The following is a 25,407-nucleotide window of genomic DNA, read 5'->3' on the forward strand; positions in this document are numbered from 1 at the left end:
CCCCCCAATTATTACATTGATTGGTACTGAAATATATTATATGGAAGTGTTATTCTCTGATACCACTGTGCTAAGTAAGCAGTGCACAACATAGAACAAAGATAGCCCCTGACCCAAAAGCTCGCAACTTAAGTAATCTGAAATAGTTGTCCAATTTATGTTGCAGCAATAGATTCAGTTTTCAATTAACATACTTGGATTCAGTGGACCGCTCGTGGAAACCCATAGGAATTTTACCAATGTATTTTATTTAATACAGAACAAGGCTTAAAAACTTAAAAACATTGTCGGAGACAAATGAAAGATTCTAGGGGGGCAGGTCAGTAGGAGACAACACAATTAAAAAAAGATTAATGAACCCGGATTTAGTGGACAAGAAGATGAAGAGGTAGTTGTACTTCAGCAGTAAACCATGAAGACCGAGTTGTTCTTTTACTCTTGAAAAACGTAACTGTCTTGAGATCAGCAGAATCCACAGTAACTAGGGTAAAGGTAAAGGTGGCAGCGGGAGATCGTGACCACCGACTCAATTGAGGGACTATGCAAATTACCACCCCCCACTCTTTCTAGGAGCATGCGCGACAATTTAAATATTGTGGGCAAGTTCCACTCTATTACTTATTCAACGTGGAAAAGGTATACAAAGAGAAACCAAATTACAATTAAATTGGAATGATTTACTCGTGGATCAAATCGGGTTAATGAGGCTTATGTGTATATTGAGGAGAGAAAGTAGGGGAGACCCTCCCGTTGAGTCACGAGGTTCGGAGTGGACCGAAATCCACTCCTAGTCACAGACTTGGTCAACGGTTTATGACTAAGGTTAGGTAAGGAAAATAAAGGAGTGCCCTCCCGTTGAGTCACGAGGTTCAGAGTGGACCCCCTTGCTTTCTTAACTCCTTCTCAGAGAGGAGTCTAGGTGCGGCTGAATCCACTCCTAGTCCCAGACTTGGTCAACAGTTTATGACTAAAGGGATAGAGTATCGGGGATTCTGGTGTGGTGATATAGTCTATGATTTTGTGCTTGGTGTAACTTTAGGATGGCAATTTATCTAATACAAAATAGCAGCAATCAAATTCACTAACGCTATTGAGTTAAATCACAGTATCAAATCATATAAAACTTAGCAGCGTAATCAACCTAAAACTTACTAAGATTCCTTAGTCACACACACATATAGGTGTAGAGATAGAGACACATAAAGAGATGTAGAGAAAAGAGCGAGAGGTGTACAAAGGTACCTATTAAATATCCCCTGCAAATCCAGTCAAATACTCACATCGAATGCTTTGCATCGCTCAGCGGGTGAACAGTCGAGCCTCTGAGTTGATCGCGAACTTGAGGGCTCACGGACTCTGAGAGGCATCCCACTCAGAGGGAGATGCTGGTCGCAGCCCGCTGCGGTCCAGGACAGCTCAAAGGGTCTCACTTGGGACCACTATTTATAGGACTGGGAGATAATTGACTTTAGGCATCAGTGAGTTTCCCACAATCCAGGCAGGTGATTTCTCAAGTTTTAACGGTGCCGCTGCGAGGATTGTCTGGAGATAATTGATTAGTTCTGTTCTTGTTCCGTACCTTGTTTAGGCGATTGTGTCCTTGATACACTCAGTGCCATTCTCCTCCTTGGCTACACAAGAGTGCTTGGTACGATTGAGCGGTTCTCAACTGCTAAACCCTTTGTTCGGAGGCCAAAGCTTGTCAGGCAACTTAGAATGGCCCAGGTACAAAGCGAGGCGGGGGGAGGGGGAATGCACCACCACACTTATGAAGAACGGAGAGCAGTTTTAGAGAAAGCTAAGGAGTAGCCCAACAATATGGAGGAGTACCTAATGTGGACATGTATCTTCCAAGGGAAGATCCGAGGTGGGATCCCAATACGGATGAGGGGTTAGAAAGAGTAAAAGGATATCAAAAGCTGATCTTATATGGGATCCAAAATGGAGTAGAAAAGCCTAAGAATCTAAGTTGCATGAAGTAAGGCAAGGGGAGAAGGAAACCCCATCTGCTTTCTATGAAAGACTGTGCGAAGTAGCTTGAAAGTGGACCGATTTGAACCTGAAAGATGCTAGTAATATGAAATAGTTTAATATGTTGTTCATTAGTCTATCGGCATCGGACATTAGAAAGAAGCTGCAGAAAGTAGATGGTGCGGACGGGATGACAATTTCACAATTAATGTCAATTGCGTATAAGGTATATAATAACAGAGAAGAGGCAGAAGAAAAGGAGAGGAAAATTGCAGGCTTCTTTACTGACTGCCCTGGCAGAAGGACAAACAAGGGACAGAGGTAGAGGCAGGGGTTGTGGAGGTAGTAGAGGGGGCCGTTGTGAAACCTCTCTAAAAATGAATCAATGATGTGCCTACTGTAAACAGGAGGGTCACTGGAAGGGAGAATGTCCACATTTTTTGAGTGATCAGGGAAAAGGCACGGAGGGAGCTGCTAGGGAAATGGCAGAGATTGGATTAGACTGAAGGGGACCGGAGGAATCTATTAAAGTTTCCCCAGCTAATCCTCTGGTTCCAGTTAAGCTGGGGAACGAAATAAGAGATTTTCTGACTGACAGTGGGGCCACCCATTCTGTAGTGACTAGTCGTAAGGGACCGTTAAGCAAGACTAAGATAAGCGTTGTTGGTGCGACAGGGAAAAGAACTTTAAGACCAGTTTTGCAGCCTATGGAGCTCTCAATTGGGGATACCAAACTAACACATAAATTCCTCTATATGCCAGAATGCCCTTTGCCATTGCTTGGACGAGATTTACTTTGTAAGTAAGTTAAATGCACAACTAACCTCCTCTGAAGATTCTGTCCAGCTACATATTCCTACAGAGAATGCGTGGAAAGCCCAGATATGTTTGCTAACTGAAAAGAATCACGCGAAAGAAGGAGGCATTCCAGATGAAGTATTGGATGCAGTGATACCTTTGCTAGCTTTGTGGAATACCACCTAGCACCCATATCTGCACATTTATCAGCAGTCCTGGTTAACAGGGGAGGTCCCAGGCGACTGGAGGCTTGCCAATGTGACGCCCATCTACAAGAAGGGCCGGAAGGAGGATCCCGGGAACTACAGGCCTGTCAGCCTGGCCTCGGTACCAGGGAAGATTATGGAGAGGTTCATCTTGAGGGCGCTCACAGGGCATGTGCAGGACAACCAAGGGATCAGGCCCAGCCAGCACGGGTTCATGAAAGGCAGGTCCTGCTTGACCAACCTGATCTCCTTCTATGACCAGGTGACCCGCCAAGTGGATGAGGGAAAGGCTGTGCATGTTGTCTACCTGGACTTCAGTAAAGCCTTTGACAGCGTCTCCCACAGCACTCTCCTGGAGAAACTGGCGGCTCGTGGCTTAGACAGGTTTACTCTTTGCTGGGTAAAGAACTGGCGGGATGGCCGAGCCCAGAGAGTTGTGGTGAATGGCGTTAAATCCAGCTGGCGGCCGGTCTCAAGCGGTGTTCCCCAGGGCTCGGTTCTGGGGCCGGTCTTGTTCAGTATCTTTATTGATGACCTGGATGAGGGAATCGAGTGCTCAGTAAGTTTGCAGACGACACCAAATTGAGCGGGAGTGTTGATCTGCTGGAGGGTAGGAGGGCTCTGCAGAGGGATCTGGACAGGCTGGATCGATGGGCAGAGGTCAACTGTATGAGGTTTAATAAGGCCAAGTGCCGGGGCCTGCACTTCGGCCACAACAACCCCATGCAACGCTACAGGCTTGGGGAGGAGTGGCTGGAGAGCTGCCCGGCGGAAAAGGACCTGGGGGTGCTGGTTGACAGCTGGCTGAACATGAGCCGGCAGTGTGCCCAGGTGGCCAAGAAGGCCAACAGCATTCTGGCCTGTATCAGAAATAGTGTGGCCAGCAGGAGGAGGGAAGTGATTGTGCCCCTGTACTCGGCACTGGTGAGGCCGCACCTTGAATCCTGTGTTCAGTTTTGGGCCCCTCACTACAAGAAGGACGTTGAGTTGCTGGAGCGTGTCCAAAGAAGGGCAACAAAGCGGGTGAGGGGTCTGGAGCACAAGTCTTATGAGGAGCGGCTGAGGGAACTGGGGTTGTTCAGTCTGGAGAAGGGGAGGCTGAGAGGAGACCTTATCGCTCTCTACAACTACCTGAAAGGGGGTTGTGGCCACGAGGGTGTTGGTCTCTTCTCCCAAGTAACTAGCAATAGGACGAGAGGAAACGGCTTCTTGTTGCGCCAGGGGAGGTTTAGATTGGATGTTAGGAAAAATTTCTTCACCGAGAGGGTGGTCAAGCATTGGAACAGGCTGCCCAGGGAGGTAGTGGAGTCACCATCACTGGAGGTGTTCAAAAAACATGTAGATGTGGCACTTCAGGACATGGTTTAGTGGGCTTGGTGGTGTTGGGTTGATGGTTAGACTTGATGATCTTCAAGGTCTTTTCCAACCTTAATGATTCTGTGATTCTGTAAATAAAATACCTCTACTCTGTGTGTATATTGGCATCTTGCACACCGGTTATACGATCCCCCTTTGGGGACAACACAAATATTGGATATCACTGAGATAAACCCACTGTTTTATAGAAAAATAACTACAAGTAAATTCATGTTCTATTTTCTTATTCAGGAATGTTTTTGGTTGATCAGCCTACGAGCTCTGTACTGGTATAACATCACTGTTATACTGTTATAAACAAAGTTCAAAAAGGTGTCGGGATTTCAGTGCAGAAATAAAATTGAACCTTTTCGGAAATACTAGTGTCAGAATATTCCTGTATTTTGGGCCAAAATGAGAGAGCGCCTTGTCACTTGCAATGAATTTAGAAGGCAAAAAAATCTTTCCTTCTAACACTTTGTTACTTCTTGTATTGCATTTACATGGCAACGCTTTTAGTAGAGGGGCAGGGGAAACCGCAGGGGTGGCTTCTCTAAGAAGACACCAGAAGCTGCCCCCACGTCAGATAGAGCCAGTTCCAGCCAGCTCCAAGACGGACTCGCCTCTGGCCAAAGCTGAGCCCATCAGCAACGCTGTTGGTGCCTCTCTGATAACATATTTAAGAAAGGGTAAAAAACGCTGCACAGCAGCTGTGAGAGAGGAGAGAGAAACAACTCTGCAGACACCAAGGTCAGTGAAGAAGGAGGGGGAGGAGGTGTCAGAGCAGAGATTGCCCTGTAGACCAGGGAGAAGATCATGGTGAAGCAGGCTGTCCCCCTGCAGCCCATGGAGGACCCCACACCGGAGCAGATATCCACACTGCAGCCCGTGGAGACCCCATGCCGGAGCAGGCTCCTGGCAGGAACTGTGGGCTGTGGAGAGGAGCCCATGCTGGAGCAGGTTTTCTGGCAGGACCAGTGACCCTGTGGGGGACCCACACTGGAGCAGTCTGTTCCTGAAGGAAAGGACCCATGCTGGAGCAGTTCTTGAAGAACTGCAATCCGTGGGAAAGACCCACGATGGAGCAGTTCGTGAAGGACTGTATCCTGTGGGAGGGACCCCACGCTGGAGCAGAACAACAGCATGAGGAGGAAGGAGTGGTAGAGACAAAGCATTATGAACTGATTGCATCCCCCGTTCCCCAACCCCCCCTGCGCCGCTCGGTGGGGGTGGGGGGAAGGTGGTTTTAGTTTTGTCTTTGTTTCTCACTGTCCTACTGTATTTTTAATTGGCAATAAATTAATTTTCCCCAAGTCAAGTCTGTTTTGCCCATAACAGTAATTGCCTACTTGCTGGGGGTGGGCAGAGTGAGAAACAGAGAAGGTCTTGATGCTGTGTAAGCACTGTTCAGCAATAGCTAAAACATCAGTGTGCTATCAATACTATTTTGGTCACAAATCCAAAACATAGCACCATACGAGCTACTATGAAGAAAATTAACTCTGTCCCAGTCAAAAGCAGTATATCACCCTTTTTTGATCTTGTCAGCTCCCCAAGAACATTTTTTCGCTTTTTTTTTTTAAAGAAACGGGACAATAAAAGTCTAATTGAAAAAATACTTTTTCCATTGGAACTTTCCATAGCTATTTTATCTACATTACTCTCAATAAATTTAACACGCAAACACAATAAATGAAAGCTGTTATCAACACAGAATATCAATAACTGTAACTGTTGTTAAAAGACATTTTATGCTATCCCACTGTGTTTTAGCAAAGTTAAATGAAAACACTGAAGGCGACTTGCAATACTACAATAAGTGTTGTGGCACAAACTTCTCTACGTAAATCCTTCAGATTAAAGGGCAAAGCATTCCTGACAATCTGTGACAGAGCGAAATCCAACCAGCACTCAACATATCAAAGACCAGGAAGCTCCATTCCATGAAATATTTAGGTCATTCGAATACAAAACCAAAGAAGCAAAACAACAGACAGACAGAACCAACCAACCAACCAGAACAACCTTACCTTTCACAAGCTCGGACAGTCCACGCAGCAATTATCCATAATGAGATACTAAAAACCAACAGTACAGTTCCTGGACATATTGTCATTAAAGTCTTCATAACAAAACGGGTATTGAAGTTTATCTTATTTAACGCTCCAATGCTTCTAGATGATGCATCAGTGAAAAGTTTGCTATGCAAAAGCATAACTCTGGCAATAAGATACAGCCTTAAGAACATTGGTATAGATAAAATAATATCCACATCAGCTGTTGTTGTGGATGGAGTGTAAGAAAAGGCAAGCCGGGCTGTCCATATGAATGTATAGCTCCCAGGTATGGGATGTATAGCACATACAAGTATTTCCAAGCAGATAAAGAAAATACGCTCATAAGTCATGGCTATTCTCCAGTCATCTGCTCCATTGTCCACCATGAATAACTGAAATGATAAAATATAAGGTTAACTTTAGTATGCCATTAACAAACCTTGTTACAATTCCATTTCAAAATAATACCATCGTTTTCAGAGCTGTTAATGACCACTAAAACCAAAATAAATATGCCATTTCAGCAAATGACATTACTAAGTCACTACTAAGTGAATGTCAATTTGGTTAAGCCAAAAAGAATGTTTTTGTGTACTATTTTAAAAACTGTGTATGAAACGGAATTTCCACATATTATTTACTAAGATTTTTTCATATTTCTGATTAATTGTCATTTTTGATAAAACAAAACTCTGTGCCAAGTTATACCTCATCCCTTCAAAATCAATTGTTTATTCAAAGTTCATAGAATTAAGAAGAATTTAAGAAAGGATTTTGAGGATGGAAATCTAAATTACAAATTGAAAATACTTACTGCAGTACAACATTAAGACATCTTTAGAGCACATCAAGGCTTCAGACTGGAGAGATTATAGTTTCAGTAGAATTATTCAAGCTTTCTTCAAACTTCATGTACCAATATAGACCAACACAGGCTGCAAAACCATCCAAGAAACTACATAAAGGACGTAGGGGTATTGGTCGACAGCCGGCTGAATATGAGCCGGCAGCGTGCCCAGGTGGCCAAGAAGGCCAACAGCATCCTGGTTGGTATCAGAAATAGTGTGGCCAGCAGGACTAGGGAAGTGATTGTCCCCCTGTACTCAGCAATGGTGAGGCCGCACCTGGAATACTGTGTTCAGTTTTGGACCCCTCACTACAAGACAGACATTGAAGTGCTGGAGCACATCCAAAGAAGGGCAACGACGCTGGTGAAGGGGCTAGAGCACAAGTCTTATGAGGAGCGCCTGAGGGAACTGCGGTTGTTTAGCCTGGTGTCGTGGTTTAAGCCCAGCCAGCAACTAAGCCCCACGCAGCCGCTCGCTCACTCCCCCACAGTGGGACAGGGGAGAGAATCAGAAGAGTAAAAGTGAGAAAACTCACGGGCTGAGATAAAGACAGTTTAATGGGTAAAGCAAAAGCCGCGCACGCAAGCAGAGCAAAGCAACAAATTCATTCGCTACTTCCCATCGGCAGGCAGGTGTTCAGCCATCTCTAGGGAAGCAGGGCTCCATCATGCGTAATGGTTAGTTGGGAAGACAGACGCCAGAACTCCGAACGTCCCCCTCTCCCTTCCTTCTTCGTCCCAACTTTATATACCGAGCATGACATCATACGGTATGGAATATCCCTTTGGCCAGCCTGGGGCAGCTGTCCTGGCTGTGTCCCCTCCCAGCTTCCCGTGTACCCCCTGCCTTCTTGCTGGCAGGCCAGCATGAAAAGCTGGACAGTCCTTGACTGCTTAACAACAACTGAAAACATCAGTACGTTATCAGCATTTTTCTCATCCCAAATCCAAAACACAGCCTCACACTAGCTTCCATGAAGAAAATTAACTCTATCCCAGCTGAAACCAGGACACCTGGAGAAAAGGAGGCTCAGGGGAGACCTTATCGCTCCCTACATCTACCTGAAAGGATGTTGTAGTGAGGTGGGTGTCAGTCTCTTCTCCCAAGTAGCAGGCGATAGAACGAGAGGAAACGGCCTCAAGTTGCACCAGGGGAGGTTTAGATTGGAGATTAGGAAAAATTTCTTCACCAAAAGGGTTGTCAAGCATTGAAACAGGCTGCCCAGGGAAGTTGTGGAGTCACCATCCCTGGAGGTATTTAAAAGACGTGTAGATGTGGTGCTTAGGGACGCGGTTTAGCGGTGGACTTGGCAGTGTTAGGTTAACGGTTGGACTCGATGATCTTAAAGGTCCTTTCCAACCTAAATGAGTCTATGATTCTCTGATAAAGACTCTAAAAGATAACTCATAGTGGAAAAATCAGTTCAACTGTACCGCAACTACTAGCAATGCCTGAACTAGGTGTTTTAAAGATAGGTTGACCATGTCTAAATGAACTGTAGTCACACCTTCAAAAAAACAAAAATGAAAAGCAGAGGCCTGCAAGCACCAGAGTAGCCTAGGCAGCCAGGTGAGGTCTATTAGTAGCCGAAAGTTAAATGCACATGTATGTAGGTCCTTGCAGAATCAAAGCCTTCAGTTTACCACCCAGGAACAGAAGTAATAAAACACTTCACACTGTTTAGTAAATGTTGTTCCTGAAGATTTACTAAATACTTAATTGAACAATATTTGTCACTAGTAGAGAGTAGGGATAACAGTCTGGGTTATTCCTGCCTCGGGCAAAAGCAAACCCATTCGTGGGACTGCTTTTGCTCAAGGACCTGGGTGCACTTGGAGGGTGATGCGGAAGGATGGGGAAGTCCAATGTGTACCTCATTATCCATAATGAGATACTAAAAAACAACAGTACAGTTCCTGGACATATTGTCATTAAAGTCTTCATAACAAAACGGGAATTGAAGTTTATCTTATTTAACGCTCCAATGCTTCTAGATGATGCATCAGTGAAAAGTTTGCTATGCAAAAGCATAACTCTGGCAATAAAATACAGCCTTAAGAACATTGGTATAGAAAGTGGCGTGACCCTTTTACTTTAGGAAGCATGGATCCAGTTAGCAGGCCCTTGCAATTTACCTCAGTATTAGTAATTAACAGTACCTAATAAGGTCCCTTCCCAGAAGGCCAACCATGTCCTGGGCTGCATCAAAAGAAGCGTGGCCAGGAGGTCGAGGGAGGTGATTCTGCCCCTCTACTCTGCTCTGGTGAGACCCCACCTGGAGTACTGCATCCAGCTCTGGAGCCCTCAGCGCAGGAAAGACATGGACCTGTTGGAGAGGGTCCAGTGGAGGGCCACAAAAATGATCAGAGGGATGGAACACCTCTCCTGTGAGGACAGGGTGAGAGAGTTGGGTTGTTCAGCCTGGAGAAGAGAAGGCTCCGGGGAGACCTTATTGCAGCCTTCCAGTACTTAAAGGGGGCTTCTAAGAGAGATGGGGACAGACTTTTTAGCAGGGCCTGTTGTGATAGGACAAGGGGTAACGGTTTTAAACTAAAATAGGGTAGATTTAGACTAGATATAAGGAAGAAATTTTTCACCACAATGAGGGTGGTGAAACACTGGCAGAGGTTGCCCAGAGAGGTGGTAGATGCCCCATCCCTGGAGACATTCAAGGTCAGGTTGGACGGGGCTCTGAGCAACCTGATCTAGTTGCAGATGTCCCTGCTCATTGCAGGGGGGTTGGACTAGATGACCTTTAAAGGTCCCTTCCAACCCAAATATTCTATGATCATCAGAATCCACGTTCACCACACAATCTTAACAACCTTCACAAACTTCACTTACATCAACAAAAAAGAATTCCCCACACCAAAATCAAAACAACATCACCACAACACCAAACCAGTGGACAGTTTACACACACAATCCATCCCTCGTCCCTTCACCACAATTTTAACAACTGAAATCCCCCATGATCATTCCGTTCTCTAACATTGTTCAGTCCATGTTTTGCCTGTTACCTCTTCCAATTACTGTCCTTATCTCAAATTCCTTATGCTCCACATTGGGCACCAAAAAGGACTGTGGTGGGTTGGCCTTGGCTAGATGCCAGGTACCCACCAAAGCCGCTTTATCACTCCCCCTCCTCAACTGGACAGAGGAGAGAAAATATAACGAGAAGCTTGTGAGTCTAAGATAAGGACAGGGAGAGATCATTCAGCAATTACTGTCACAGGCAAAACAGACTCAACTTGGGGAAATTAATTTAATTTATTGCCAATCAAAATCAGAGTAGGATAATGAGAACTAAAACCAAATCTTAAAACACCTTATCCCCACCCCTCCCTTCTTCCCAGACTCAACTTCACTCCCGATTTTCTACCTCCTCCCCCCAAGTGGCACAGGGGGATGGGGGACAGGGGTTGCGGTCAGTTCATCACATGTTGTTTCTGCCGCTCCTTCCTCCTCAGGGGGAGGACTCCTCACACTCTTCCCCTGCTCCAGCGTGGGGTCCCTCCCACGGGACACGGTCCTCCACGAACTTCTCCAATGTGGGTCCTTCCCACAGGCTGCAGTTCTTCACACACTGCTCCAGCCTGGGTCCTTTCCAGGGGTACCATCCTTCAAGAACAGACTGCCCCAGCGTGGGTCCTCCATGGGGTCACAAGTTGTGTCAGCAAACCTGCTCCAACGTGGGCTCCTCCCTCCACAGGTCCACAGATCCTGCCAGGAGCTTGCTCCAGCACGGGCCTCCCATGGGGTCACAGCCTCCTTTGGGCATCCCCTTGCTCCGGCGTGGGGTCCTCCATGGGCTGCAGGTGGATATCTGCTCCACCGTGGACCTCCATGGGCTGCAGGGGGACAGCCTGCCTCACCATGGTCTTCATCATGGGCTGCCGAGGAATCTCTGCTCTCTCCAACCTCAGTCATCTGTCTTACGCAGAAGCTAGTGAGAAATCATCTATATCCTTCTGAAACTTCCCTCTCTTCTCTTCTCCACATATAAATGGAAATACCTCATTTTTTTCCCATATTTGCCTGGCTTCCCCACCATTGTACTCATTAGTTACACATGAAAGGGATATCACTTCAAATAGTTGTTCGGTTGCTGAACTTATCAAAGCAGAGCCAGCTTGAAGTACAGATTGCTTTAATAACTACCTACTTTGACAACAGTTGAAGAGAAGCATAATTCTTCCCTGTCTTCCATCGTCTGAACTGGAGGTGCTGTCAGTCACCATAAAAGTAAGTGCCCTATAACCTCTGTAGTAAGGAAGGGGGTGAAGGAGACCGTTATATGCAGGACAATATGTCAAAAGGGGAAGGGAGGGGAGCAGAGTGGAGAAGAGGTGCTGCAGATCAACTTAGCTAGGAAGGGAGAAGTGAGATGCTCTTCCTTCAGTCACAGTCCCATTCCTCTGTCCCAAACTTATTTCCCCGAGTGAGCAATCTCATAAATTGAAAAACCAATCACACAAATACAATTAAGTGCGTGTCAAGTAGAACGTGGTACTGCAGGTGACATAAAACTGGACATGAGCTTTCATCTCTTCCCCTGCTTCCATTTATTCTGTAAGTATATGAATTTTGCAAACTTCTCAGAGATATGATTTCTACAAATGGGGCCACAACATAAATTGGCATTAGTATGTAATATGAATGTATCCAAAGGGCTTTAGGTATGATGGTGACAACAACAAGCAGATGGACTCTTGTGACATGGAATTTCAATGTTCTGTAGAATTTGTAGTCTTTCAGAGAATCAGAACTGTAGAAACAAATTAAAAAGCCCCCAATAAACACAAACAATGAAGCAACCTTACACTTCACACGTTTTGAATTGGGAGGGCTACTGACTATAGGTGTAAGAACCTTATATACAGTGCATTTAAGATTTGAAAGCAACTATACACATCATACATCTGTCATCTGATAAAAGGAAAGTCCACCTTTCACGTTTTACAGTTTAATAAGGGATCATGTTATTAAGCAAGCTAGAATGACTTTTCCAACTACAGCAATGCCAATGTAAATCCATGGTAACTATGTTCTGATGGTAAAATGAAAGCACTGATGATAAAGTATCAATGGAAAAAATATTTTCTAAATATGGGCAAATAAAATTTAATTGTTTAGAATCAGTTGCTACATGAATCAGAAATTACATATATTTTATGGAGATGAAAAGTACTGCTAACATCTTCAACTTGCACACTGCCAACTTTACAAGGTATGATCTTATATTTAGATGTAACACTGTCTCACTGGGCTTAATGGGTCAAAATTCTTCAAATATTGGATTCTGTAAAGTTAAAAGTAAGGTCACACACTTGACCCCCCCCAAGTCCCTCTCTGATTTGCATAGGCTGAAATAGAAATATTGCATGTATTATGATATCAGTAATTGTACTGAGGTAAAGTTCTCTTACAAAATTGCACCAAATTGTGAGAATAATACTAATAAAAAGGTAGTTAGATTAAGAATGAGGCAATAGTCACCTGCTGAGCGCCTGCAATGGCTGTGCAAAATAGTATTCAAGCTGATGCAATTATCTAGGCAAGACATTCCTTGTAGGTGGCAGCATCCACTGATAATGAGAAGAAAAAAAAAAAGCAGGGACAAGAAAGGAAGTCGTTAAGTTTGGGTGATCTCCAAGTGCTGTAAAGACACCCAGAAAGGATGGATAAGTGAATTAGGGGAAGAAATGGTTTTCCCAGCTGTTCTGTGGTCCCATCCAGTATTTTCAACATGCTTAATAGTAATAAAAATTTTGTTAGGGAAAAAAAGCCCGAAAAAACTCCATCCCTTGAGGAGGGCCCCTTTACTGGAGGAAAGGCATGCAGCAATTCTCTTTTGTTATTTCTTAAGCTCCATCCCCATGAACTAAGGCAATCCTCATTTTGAAAATCTTGGTCAGAATTTTAGAGCTGTCAATCCAGTGTCCTTATCTTTTGCTTATCCTAAATTTCCCTTATAATGCATGATGGTTTTGATCTAGAGCAAATCTGCATTTTCATTGGTGATGCACTGGAGGAGCAGAGGAACGTGCAGATTAGTGGAAGAGTAAGAAATCAGAAGTAGAAATTGTAAAGCATGCCTCCTCCTAATATGCAATTGTGCTGTCTGTGTGTGTATTGGGTCTGGCTGAGATGGAGTTCATTTTCCCCATAGCAGCCCTCATAGTGCTCTGCTTTGTATTTGTAGCTAGAAAGGTGTTGATAACACACCAATGTTTTGGCTACTGCTGAGCAGTGCTCCCACAGCATCAAGGCTGTCTCTCCAACATTCCCCCCCCCCAGTAGGCTGGGAGTGGGCAAGATCTTGGGAGGGGACATAGCCAGGACAGCTGACCCAAACTGGCCAAAGGGATACTCCATACCACATGATGTCAGCTCAGCAATAAAAACTAAGAGAAAGGAAGGAGGAGTGTCTTCCGGAGCAACCGCTACATGTACTGAAGCCCTGCTTCCCAGGAAGTGGCTGAACATTGCCTGCTGATGGGAAGTAGAGAAGAAATCTTTGGTTTTCCTTTGCTTCTGTGCACAGCCTTTGCTTTTGCTTTATTAAACTGCCTTTATCTTGACCCACGTGTTTGGTTATTTTTTCCATCCTAATTTCTCCCCCCCCCCCCCCCCGTCCTGCTGAGGAGGGGAATGATAGAGCGGCTTAGTGGCACCTGGCGTCCAGCCAAGGTCAACCCACCACAGTGTGGAATAATTATTTGGTATTTCTTCTCCTTCCTCCACTATTGTGGAATGGTATCACAAAGTCTTAGAAATCAGCACAGCTCCAGCAGTGGTGGGATTCCAATTAGAGCATATAAATAAGTGACACAAGTTGCCAGGGTGAATGTGGGGTAGGTTGACCCTGGCCAGCAGCTAAGCCCACACACAGCCACTTGCTCGCTTCCCTCATCCCCACAGCAGGATGGGGGAGAGAATAGGAAGAGCAAAAGCAAGAAAACTTGTGGACTGAGATACAGACAGTTGAATAAGTGAAGGAAAAAGAAAGAAAAAAACCCATAACAAGCCATGCAAAAACAATCACTCACCACCTCCCACAAGCAGGACAATGCCCAGCCAGTCTCTGAACAACAGCCACCTAGGAAGACAAAAAACCCCACCCTCTTCAGTCTCTTGTTGGTGGATGTTATGACAGCGATAACATCCTAACCTTTCAGAAAACTTTCCATTAGCTGAACAGCTTACTAGTATGATCTGTAACAGTTCCTATCCGACATGCCTTCCTCCTCACACTTTTCCCCTGGTGGTTACCGAGTCTCATTACAGAGATGCCCAGATCTTGAAGAAAGAAGTAATATACCTGGGATTTGTGATTCCTAAGGGACAGAGGCAGCTCAGGCATGACTGAAAAGAAGCTATTTGCAGGACTCCAGAACCGACCATGGTAAAAGAGCTTCGAATCTTTTTGGGAATGACAGGTTGGTGCCGGTTATGGATCTATAATTATGGATTTCCGGTTAAACATCTGTATGAACTACTAAAAAATAGCCAGATGCAATTAATATGGGCTGATGAAGCCAAGAGGGCATTCAAAGAACTGAAATTGGAGCTAATGAGGGCTCCAACTCTGGGCCTGCCTGATATAACAAAGCCCTTCTGGCTGTTCTCCTATGAAAGGCAAGGAGTGGCTTTGGGAATTCTAGCCCAGAGGCTGGGTCCTCATAAGCGAGCAGCAGCATACCTTACCAAACAATTGGATGAAGTCAGAAAAGGATGGCCAGGACGCCTTCGGGCAGTGGCCGCCGTTGTTTTGATTATTCAAGAAGCCTGAACATTCACTTTGGGGCAAAAGATGATTGTGCACGCTTCCCATGCTGTAACTTCCGTTTTGGAACAAAAAGGAGGACATTAGCTCTCGCCATCAAGGTTCCTGAAATATCAAGCAGTCCTGATGGAACAGGATGACGTAGAAATTGTCACATCTACTGTTATAAACCCTGCTTCTTTTCTACAGTGATAAGCAGGAAATGGAGACTGTTGTGCATGACTGCATAGAAACCATCGAGACCGTGTATGCAAGCAGGCGTGACTTGAAGGAGGAGCCGCTGAAGGAAGCTGAACACACTTGGTACACCGACAGGAGTAGTTTTGTAAAGGATGGAGCTCGAATGGCGGGGTATGCCGTGACCACCACAGACCAAGTGGTGGAAGCAAAGTCACTCCCTAAGGGTACATCTGCACAAAGAGCCGAATTAATTGCTTTAGTAGGAGCATTAGAGCTTGTTGAAGGACTGCGAGTGAATACCTGGAGCACAAGTCTTATGAGGAGCGGCTGAGGGAACTGGGGTTGTTCAGTCTGGAGAAGAGGAGGCTGAGGGGAGACCTTATCGCTCTCTACAACTACCTGAAAGGGGGTTGTGGCGACGAGGGTGTTGGCCTCTTCTCCCAAGTAACTAGTGACAGGACAAGAGGAAATGGCCTCAAGTTGCGCCAGGGGAGGTTTAGATTGGATATTAGGAAAAATTTCTTCACCGAGAGGGTGGTCAGGCATTGGAACAGGCTGCCCAGGGAGGTGGTGGAGTCGCCATCTCTGGAAGTGTTCAAAAAACATGTGGATGTGGCACTTCAGGACATGGTTTAGGGGACATGGTGGCACTGGATTAATGGTTGGACTTGATCTTGAAGGTCCTTTCCAACCTAGTGATTCTGTGATTCTGTGAATTCAAAATATGCCTTTGGTGTATGCAGTTCATGCCCATGGGGAAGGAACAGGAACTTTTGACGGCCCAAGGAAAACATAATAAGCATGCTGACATGATCCTAAGGCTTTTGGATGCGGTACAATCACCTTCGGTGGTTGCACTTATGCACTGCAAGGGGCACCAAAAGGGTAACACCGCTCAGGAAGGGGGGAATAAATCGGCAGATTATGAGGCAAAAAGAGCTGCAGAACAAGGTGAGGTATTAAGTTTGATTCCTGAAAGAGCTTTACCACTACCAGACTTGGTCAATTATGGTGAGAAGTATCTTAGATTAATTAAAGATTTGGAAGCAGAAGTTGAATCATCAGGCTGGGAGAAATTAAAAGGTAACAAAATAATAGTTCCCTGTAGAATATTATGGAAACTGGTAAAAGCAGAACACGACGAGACTCATTGGAGAACTGAAGCCTTGTATAATTCCCTTATGAAACAGATAATAGCCAGGAATTTGTTTTAAACTGTAAAAACCATGGTTAATAAATGTGAAATAGGCTTAAAGAATAATCCAAAGGTAGAAAATAATGTAAAATTTGGAAGTATTGATAAAGGGAAAGTTCCAGGTCAAAATTGGCAAATAGACTTTTCTGAACTCCCAAGAAAAGAGGGGTTTTGGTATTTGTTAGTATTAACAGATACCTTTTCGGGCTGGCCAGGGGCTTTTCCTTGTAGGACTAATAAGGCTAGGGAAGTGACAAGAGTACTTTTAAACGAGATCATTCCTAGATTTGGAGTACCAGTAGTAATATCTTCTGATAGGGGTACTCATTTTTGTGCGCAAATAGTGCAACAAGTTAGTAAAATTTAAGGAACAAACAGACAACTACGCACCCCATATTGGCCACAGGCAAGTGGACAAGTTGAGAAAATGAATCACTTAATTAAACAACAGCAACAGTTAGCTAAAATCAGTCAAGAAGCGAATCTACATTGGTACCAAGCTCTCCCACTAGCCCTATTACGAATCAGGGTAAAACCAAGAATTAAAGAGAATTTAAGTCCATTTGAAATTTTGTTTGGGAGGCTGTACCAATCCCAATACCAAGGGGAAGATCTCACCCAGTTAGGTGAAAATAATCTACAGAAATATATAACAATATTAGGTAATTCTAAACAAGAGTGATTGCAAATGCCTAGAGATTCTAGCCAAACATTATCTCTAATAGGAGTTCCAGTTCTGGTTAACATCTCTCTATTTAATAACCCCCACTACAGAGTAGGTCATGATAAGAATGACTTTAGATGACACCTCTTGGAGATTTGAAGAAGTCTGGAACAAAATAACCCCTCGGTTACCAAATTTTAAATGGATCAAAGAGCTGTTTGTACTCATAGTTGATAGCTTACTTGTTTTATGTACTTCTTGTATGATGCGATGTTCAATGTGGTGTTGTCAGAAGAATGCGGACAATTATGTTACGTGGAAAAAGAGTAAGATCAAACATGAAGTCGCAACAGGGAGGTATTTCAATCGATGGACAAATGATAATGGTATGTTATGAGGGATTGCAAAAGAATTCGCAAGGATAATAGAGAAGGGGGGAATGAAACAAGGATCTAAAACAATTATAAGGTTTTAGCATGTGTCACTAATCAACTGTAAGTTTTGCAAACTTCTTAATATATGGAAGGTTATTGATTACATGATTAGTTTGCCTTCAGTATAGAATTCTTTAGCCTAATAACTATGTGATTATGTTTAACGGCCTACTCTCACAGTCCTTAGGCTGTATTTGCCTCAATGCTAACATTGTAACCAGGTGTAAACGGTTAATCACGACTAAAGCAGGTCTCATGAAAATTAAAACAAAGAAGAGTTAAGAGCAAGGACTGAGAGATTAAAGAGAACAGAGAAGATATCTTAACCCTGAGAATAGAAACATCCTAGCAGGAATGCTCTAACAAGGATGATAAGAAGGAACCGCTTGGCTGGACAACAGAAGGGGCAAACATCCAAGGAGAAGAAACTATCCTCAAGAGACCCGTGACCATAAAAGGGAAAAAGGAGTAGGGGGCTAACTCCCCAAACGACCACCAACGACCACCCGAGACCCCCGCGCATGCGTAGCATAGTTTTGCAATGCCAGCATTATGTAAATGTAGTAGATAAGCAAGGAGGCGGAGATTTCTTGGAAAATGTGTGAATATTCATGTCTTTAAGGTATATAAAGGATGAACTTTTGTTTCAACACATGCATGTTAGGAGGAGATATCCCCCATGCGTCCAGCGCTGCAATAAAGATGTCTGCTTAATAACACTTTGATGTTATTGAGTTTAAATTTCTTACGTTTGGATTTCTTTGAATCACTCCTCACACTTTTCCCCTGCTCCAGTGTGGGTCCTCTCCAGGGCCTGCAGTCCTTCAGTATAAGCCTGCTCCAGCATGGGTCCTCCACAAGCTGCAGGGAATACATGTTCCACCATGGTCTCTTCCACGGGCTGCAGGGGAATCTCTGCTCCAGTGCCTGGAGCACCTCCTCCTTCTCCTTCTTCTCTGACCTTGGTGTTTGCAGGATTGTTTCTCACACTTTTTTCCCATCACTCCTCACATTGCCATGCAGCGTTTTGCCCTTTCTTAAATATGTTTTCACAGAGGCACCACCAGCTTCGCTGACTGGCTCAGCTTTGGCCAGCAGTTGGTCTGTTGCCAAGCCAGCTGGAACCGCCTGTGTCTGGCACGGGGCAGCCCCTGGCTGCCTTCTCACAGAGGCCACCCCTGCATCACCCCCCTTCCCCAACCTTGTCACATAAACCCAATACAGTGTGCTACAGCAAAATGAAGTCTGGATGAGGCTGATCAGTAATTTCAGGGCACTGCAAGGGCCAACAGCTCCCTGGGGGTCACAGAGGGGGAATCCCCGGGCCAGCAGGGCATGGGCCTCACCAACCAGGGCTTGTCCTACTGCCTCCAGTGAGGGAGCAGGGCAGGCCAGAGGGAGGGCATCTTCTTAAAAAGAAGTTCAAGAATTAGGGTGATCAGGAAGTTGAGCTTCAGGGCCCTGCTATGCCACATACTTTCTGTGCAAGTAGCAGTCACAAATATGTTCTGTGCCTCACAGCACATCTGACAGAGAGCACCAGCTCATTCACAGCAAGGTCAAGAGACATAAGATGTCCCTTTCTCTCATCCACATCATCCCTCACAGCCTACTCCAGAGCCATTTTATCTCAGAAATATATACACAAGAGAAAGAGGGTATCCTTTTAATAATTTAAGGAGCAAGTGGTAACAAAATTGCCTTCCTACCACAGCTTCTGGGTTCGCGCTGTTTTTGTGCCTAGGAGCAGATACCCAGCTCAGCTGAGACTCAGCCAGCGTGGGCTTCACAGAGGCACTGAAGTTGACAGCAGTTCTCACACTTGCCACCTGCAGAAGGAGGGACAACGGAATCCCCATATGATATATGAACCCCAGGATGGTTCATTTTTCGTCTCTAACGTAAGCAATGGCAGAGAGAGAGAGAGTTTGATTAGGGCATGCTAGAATAACAATAAAGTGGGAAAGGAGGTCCCAGCAGAGTCAGCTGCACGTCAGGCTCCCAATTCATGCTGCCCAGCCCTGCCACTGCACGATGAAGATCCCTAGACTAGACATAAGGAAGAAATTTTTCACAATGAGGGTGGTGAAACACTGGCACAGGTTGCCCAGAGAGCTGGTAGATTCCCCATCCCTGGAAACATTTGAGGTCAGGTTGGACGGGGCTCTGAGCAACCCGATCTAGTTGAAGATGTCCCTGCTTATTGCAGGGGGGTTGGACTAGCTGACCTTTAAAGGTCCCTTCCAACCCAAATATTCTATGATGTGTACCTCAAGGGGATTTGATTTTGGAGGAAAATAGCCGATGATTTGAACTATATGATATTAATTGCTATATAACACTGTATGTCATCACTGCTATACATACAACTTCATGCTCAGTATATAAACTGGGGGAGTTGGCCGGGGAGGGCCGCTGCTCGGAAGGGGGCTGGGCATCAGTCGGCAGGTGGTGAGCAATTGCATTGTGCATCACTTGTTTTGTATATCCTTTTATCATTATTATTTTTCCCCCTCCCTTTTCTGTCCTATTTAACTGTCTTTATTTCAACCCACAAATTTTACCTTTTTATTTTCCCCCCAATTCTCTCCCCCATCCTGCCAGGGAGGGGGGGCAGTGAGCGAATGGCTGTGTGGTGTTTAGCTGCCTGCTGGGTTAAACCACAATAATATGCAAGGTATCTTTTAAAAAAAGGAAAATAATCCATAATGACAAAGAACATACAATCTCAGCAACAGGAGAAGACCTTCACACTACTTCACTTCTAGTCTGAATCTAGACAAGGCTGCTCAGTAAATACGTAATCGGAAATGAAAAACTTTTGCAGGATTTTTAAAATTAGATTATTCAAAAACTTAGAAGTAATTTAGGGGGTAAGAAGGTGAAATACATAAAGAATGTCCTTCTGAACATAAGAAAAGTATTTCCAGCATGCTACACACCATATACAGGGCCAAACAAGCAATTCCTCATCTGCATTGCTTTTTCCCCCCTTTCCATCCTTCAAAAGTTTAGAAATGCAAGCCTGAACTCTCTGTATATATCCTTTAGAGATCCAAAAACACATTCTACATCTTCTTCCCAATGCATTCAGTTTGTCTTCCAGAAAATTGCTCCAGTTCTTGGTTTAAGAAAGTGATAACAATAAGTTAACTTTACTGTAGTTGGGGTGACACTAAAAGAAAGAGTGAGTTAACCACAGTAAGAAAGAAACAAACCAAAAAAACCCAAGCCAAGTTCTTTTATTTTTGGACCTGTTTTTTGCTCCTTCATGTTCCTTCTCTTTATCTTAGGTATAGTTCTTGCCTCCACTGCAATACTTTTAAAGCCAAAGAAACATAGTGTTGAATTAAGCTAAAGAAACACACTCAGTGAATTCAATGTATGCAACATGAGCACATACACTTTATTTTGCCTGTGGTCTTTCTGAAGACTTTGTATGCTAGATATAAAAATGAAATTCATACTGGTAGGAAGGCAAATCTATCTATTAACAAAAGACAGTTGGTTTGCACTTAGCAAATGTACTATTTGATATAAAAGGCCAAAATTTCAAAATACAACGAGGCTCAAGTGCATTTGATTCTTGCAATTAGCCTATAAATGCTGCCAGTCAGATCACACAAATGGTAAAACAGTTATAAAGAAGTCCAGGTATTTGGAGCACCCAGAATATAGATGAATAGTAACCAGTTTAACCGAATATGAGATAGATAATATCAAATCCCTCAAATGTTGCGTGGTTTTCTGAAGAAAAGAATAAATGACTGACATGACCATTTCAGTTCTCAGATACATATCAATTACATGTTAAATCAGTGGTGTTTTAAAATCTCTTTTAAAGTTGCAGAATATGCTGGAAAAAGCAATGGTCTTTTGTCCTCCCTTTTTACCTACCGCCTTCACAGATTTCAATATGAATACTATATGCAAAAAGGCAATTCAAGAAAAATGATACCTTAAGTATTGATTCGATTCAAAAGATGAGAAGAATGTTGAGTTAAACTTAGACATCAAAATTTGATCTTACAAATGTCATAAAAGAAAATTACATTTAATCACTTTTTAAAAAACACATACTTAAGAACATATTCAGTTGTCAGCAGAAGAAATCCTAATATCACAGAATCACAGAATCACTAAGGTTGGAAAGGACCTTCAAGATCATCAAGTCCAACCATTAATCCAGCGCCACCATGTTCCCTAAACCATGTCTTGAAGCACCACATCCACACGTTTTTTGAACACTTCCAGAGATGGCGACTCCACCATCTCCCTGGGCAGCCTGTTCCAATGCTTGACCACCCTCTCGGTAAAGAAATTTTTCCTAATATCCTCAGCCTCCTCTTCTCCAGACTAAACAACCCCAGTTCCCTCAGCCGCTCCTCATAAGACTTGTGCTCCAGCCCCCTCACCAGCTTTGCTGCCCTTCTTTGGACATGCTCCAGCACCAATATGCTACAAAGAAAGAAGTTTCTCAGTAGTGCTAAGTGGAATGGGTTATGCTTGCAGGCACAGAAAATCCTTATCAACTTCCCTTGACTTTGGCTAAGCCAATTGCTTCTAAGAAAAATAATATTTGAAAGTGACAATGTCTTCGGCTGTCACATAATGGGATTTAGGAGGTAAAAACACAGATGTTAGAAAGCACCAGAAGCCACAGAGGACCACAGATGCAGTACAAATATTCCCATTTAAAAAAATAGAAACATTTCAAAATCATATTTATGAGGTAAATTTCCATACAAATCCATGTCTCTAAATTCAGTCCATGAAATACAGGAATATCAAACATTCTGGAACAAAATAGGCTGTGGATAACAAGTCAATTGGGATGTACTGAAAATAGATAGAAATTAGTACAGGATTTCATGTACATTTTATATGCTTGCAATTATGCAACCTACTAAATGCAATTGTTAATTTTTAATTTGGAAAATGCAGTGGTATTTGTATGTTCCTGCTTGCTTGGATGCGTACATTTACTATTCAGAAAGCAAGGAGGGAAAATGAATGAAGGAGAGAAAGAACAGCTGAACAGCATGATTTAAGGAGGAGGTGTGAGTGTGTATATTTTTAAATATATTTTTATATATCTACATATATACACACACTCACCCCCTCTCAGCTGCTTTCACTCAATTCTGTTATAATAACCATGCATTCATTTTAAGATACTACTCCCCATTTGAATGGGGAATGATGCTAGTAATAAAAAGAGAACAAACTTTTCCTATAAAATTGAGTCCTGCAGCCTATGCAGAAGGCCAAACTCCAGTCAAGGTCAAAGATGTTATGCCTGCTCATAGCTTTCAAATTTCTTATTAATTATTAATCTAACATCGTAACCTGTTTTAAGTTCTTCATCAATGTTCTGTAAAGCTTCTTCAAATACAGAACTACCATCTACCTTTACTAAGCCTGCACTCTGTAAGACAAATTAAAAAAAGTTATTTTCACCTGAAATTATATAATGCATTTCCAACAGGTAATATGTAAAAATAAGACATGAATCTTAAACTATAAATAAATTTGATGTTTCTAACACCACACAGTATAAATATAAAAATAGACAGTACATCATAGATACTAATGGGTGGTTGTGTATTTACATAAAAATTTGTGTTAAATTCATATAACACCAGGTTAGAAAAAGAGAAACAAATTCAGAGTAGACAGATTGCACACAATGACAGCTTAGATCAGAGACTCCCTGAAGCTACTTAAAAGAAGAGAAATTAATTTTGTAAATCATTAGTATATCAAAACAAATTCCTAGCAGGCTGTTTGAGGATGTTGGTGAATGCAAAGTACAAGGAAATTGGCCAGTTCCTTTACAATCCCGGTAGAAGAACAAATGTGAAAACAGTATCGCTGCTCTGCTATAAGGAATAAAAAGGAAGCGATAAACAATGATAAAGTAGCATCAGCTGTACTCCTTGAGGCATTCCTTGCAGAAGGCAAATCAACTGTACTCACAAAGGCATTGTGGCAATTGTTTAATTTAAAAAAACAAATTTTAAATGGTTAAATACCGGAGTCGCTTTACCCTTATAAAAGAACTGATGGAACTATGACACAGACTAGCAAAATATAGCCTCTGTGGCTGCTGTTCCACCAAATTTTTGACCAAGCATTTTTCTATACCTTCTAGTCCCCAGAATATCACTTATGCAACTAAAAACAGCATTATAGTCCTCAGAGAGGAAGAAGGTGTTAAGTACAAATGATTGAAAATCATATGGTGGTTGGAGATAGACATCTCAAGCCTTTCCCTAACTGGGGGATGAAAAACACCTTCTTCCATCATCAGAAGGCATATAATCAAATGGTCTATAAATTATCCAAAGGCCTGTCTTCAATCTTGGGGAGCCTATAGGAATTCCTGAGGACTCTACATCCTGAATACGGTGCCACAGAGCAGAGAAGTTAGTAAGTTTAAGTCTTATATAAAGCCATGAGGCATCAAACACCTTCTGCATGCAAAGCACAGAAGGCAAAGAATAATGTTTTCCACAAAACTACATGAAAGCCTTGTTATCTTATATTTGCCAGAACGTTTCCCACATCCAGAGTTGTGGTATCCATCTTCCCACAAAATATCAGTACTTTTATACAGAACTAATTTTAGAATGCATCTTGTAAGAAACTTAGTGCTCTCTGTCATATTTTTCCCCATTTCAAGTATCTCAGAAATAAAGTAACTCTAATTCTACAATATTCTTGTGGAAGCAAAATTCACTGAGGAGAACTATTGACATTTCAGTATTTTTATGTAGTTAATTTTAAATGATCATTTTACGGTTCTTGATTTAGGATTTGTTTTTCTTCATTCATCACAAAAATTAGTTTGTTCTACGGATCACTGCATGAAGAACTGCCATCTCCCAACACGGCTGTCATCAGCCACTGTTCCCAATGTGAGAGAAGCCTTACTTCTCTTCAGGGAAGATCAGCTTCATTACTACTGGGAAAACTAGAACCAATTCAAAAAGGATATATTCACTGAAGAAATTGGCAATATTTTTCCAAGGGAATAGGGGAAACAGAAGTTAAAGGAAGAAATACTGAATCTGAAGCTAGATAAAATGAGCTAATTTATTCATTCTGCCAAAGGAGTACACCTGTGACTCTAGACTCAAGAACGCATTTTTAAGGAAAGATAAACCCGATGTCCAGATAAACTTCTATCAGCTTCACTAAAAAAAGCTCAGAACAAGGGTGGATTCGAATGGACAATGCTAGGTATTGTCAGGCCAACCATTCAGTGGCCTGACCATTAGATACAACCTCCTCCAATATCCTAAGGGAGGCTGTTGGAAACAAGCATCTTCTACATTTAATTTCAATGCAAAAGGCCTCAGATCCTTTCAGTCACTCTTCATTAGATGCTTGACCAATGCTAAAGGATTTTCTATCCTGCCTTCTGTCTTATGCATTACAGTGCTGCTTTTCAGAGACACTGGGCACCTGTAACTTTTCCTAGGTCAACAAGATTTCTATTTTCTATTTCAAGATTTCTATTAATTTCTGCCAAATATCAACAATTTTCATTCTTCTGTATGAGTGAGAGCATCTGTATCAAGGGAAGAGGGAGAAGAGGTTCAGATTCAGTCCAGGAGAACACAGGTTATCGTTATTCAAGAAAGGCAATAGAAGGGCAACGTTTATTTACAGAAGGGATACCCTAAGTAGTCCAGCACCAAAGCAAAAGTATCCCAGTGGACATAGTCCTCCTACCCTATGACAGCCATCTTTCAAGAAATACCAGGCTGTGACAGAATACCCAAGAAAGGGGATTAAAGACATCTTATTAGCAACCTTAGAGAATTTTGTTTTTAATCCTTTGCTTTGAGTAATATAAGGAAGTGCCAGTAAAACTTCAGGAACTGTACATTTAAAAAGCATT

General features: G+C 43.1%; 1 protein-coding gene across 1 annotated transcript in view; it reads right to left on the reverse strand.

The window, feature by feature from the left end:
- The window catches only part of LOC309415176 (small conductance calcium-activated potassium channel protein 2-like), a gene marked incomplete at both ends in the record, with an annotated part of 112,750 nt that overhangs the window by 80,974 nt on the left and 6,369 nt on the right, over positions 1–25,407 (reverse strand). Inside the window, 1 exon segment of the mRNA XM_082012617.1 lies at positions 6,362–6,780. Coding sequence (XP_081868743.1) covers positions 6,362–6,780 — 419 coding nt within the window.

This window comes from Phaethon aethereus (assembly GCF_964289735.1).
Source record: "Phaethon aethereus genome assembly, chromosome: W".
NCBI classification, from domain to species: Eukaryota; Metazoa; Chordata; class Aves; order Phaethontiformes; family Phaethontidae; genus Phaethon; species Phaethon aethereus.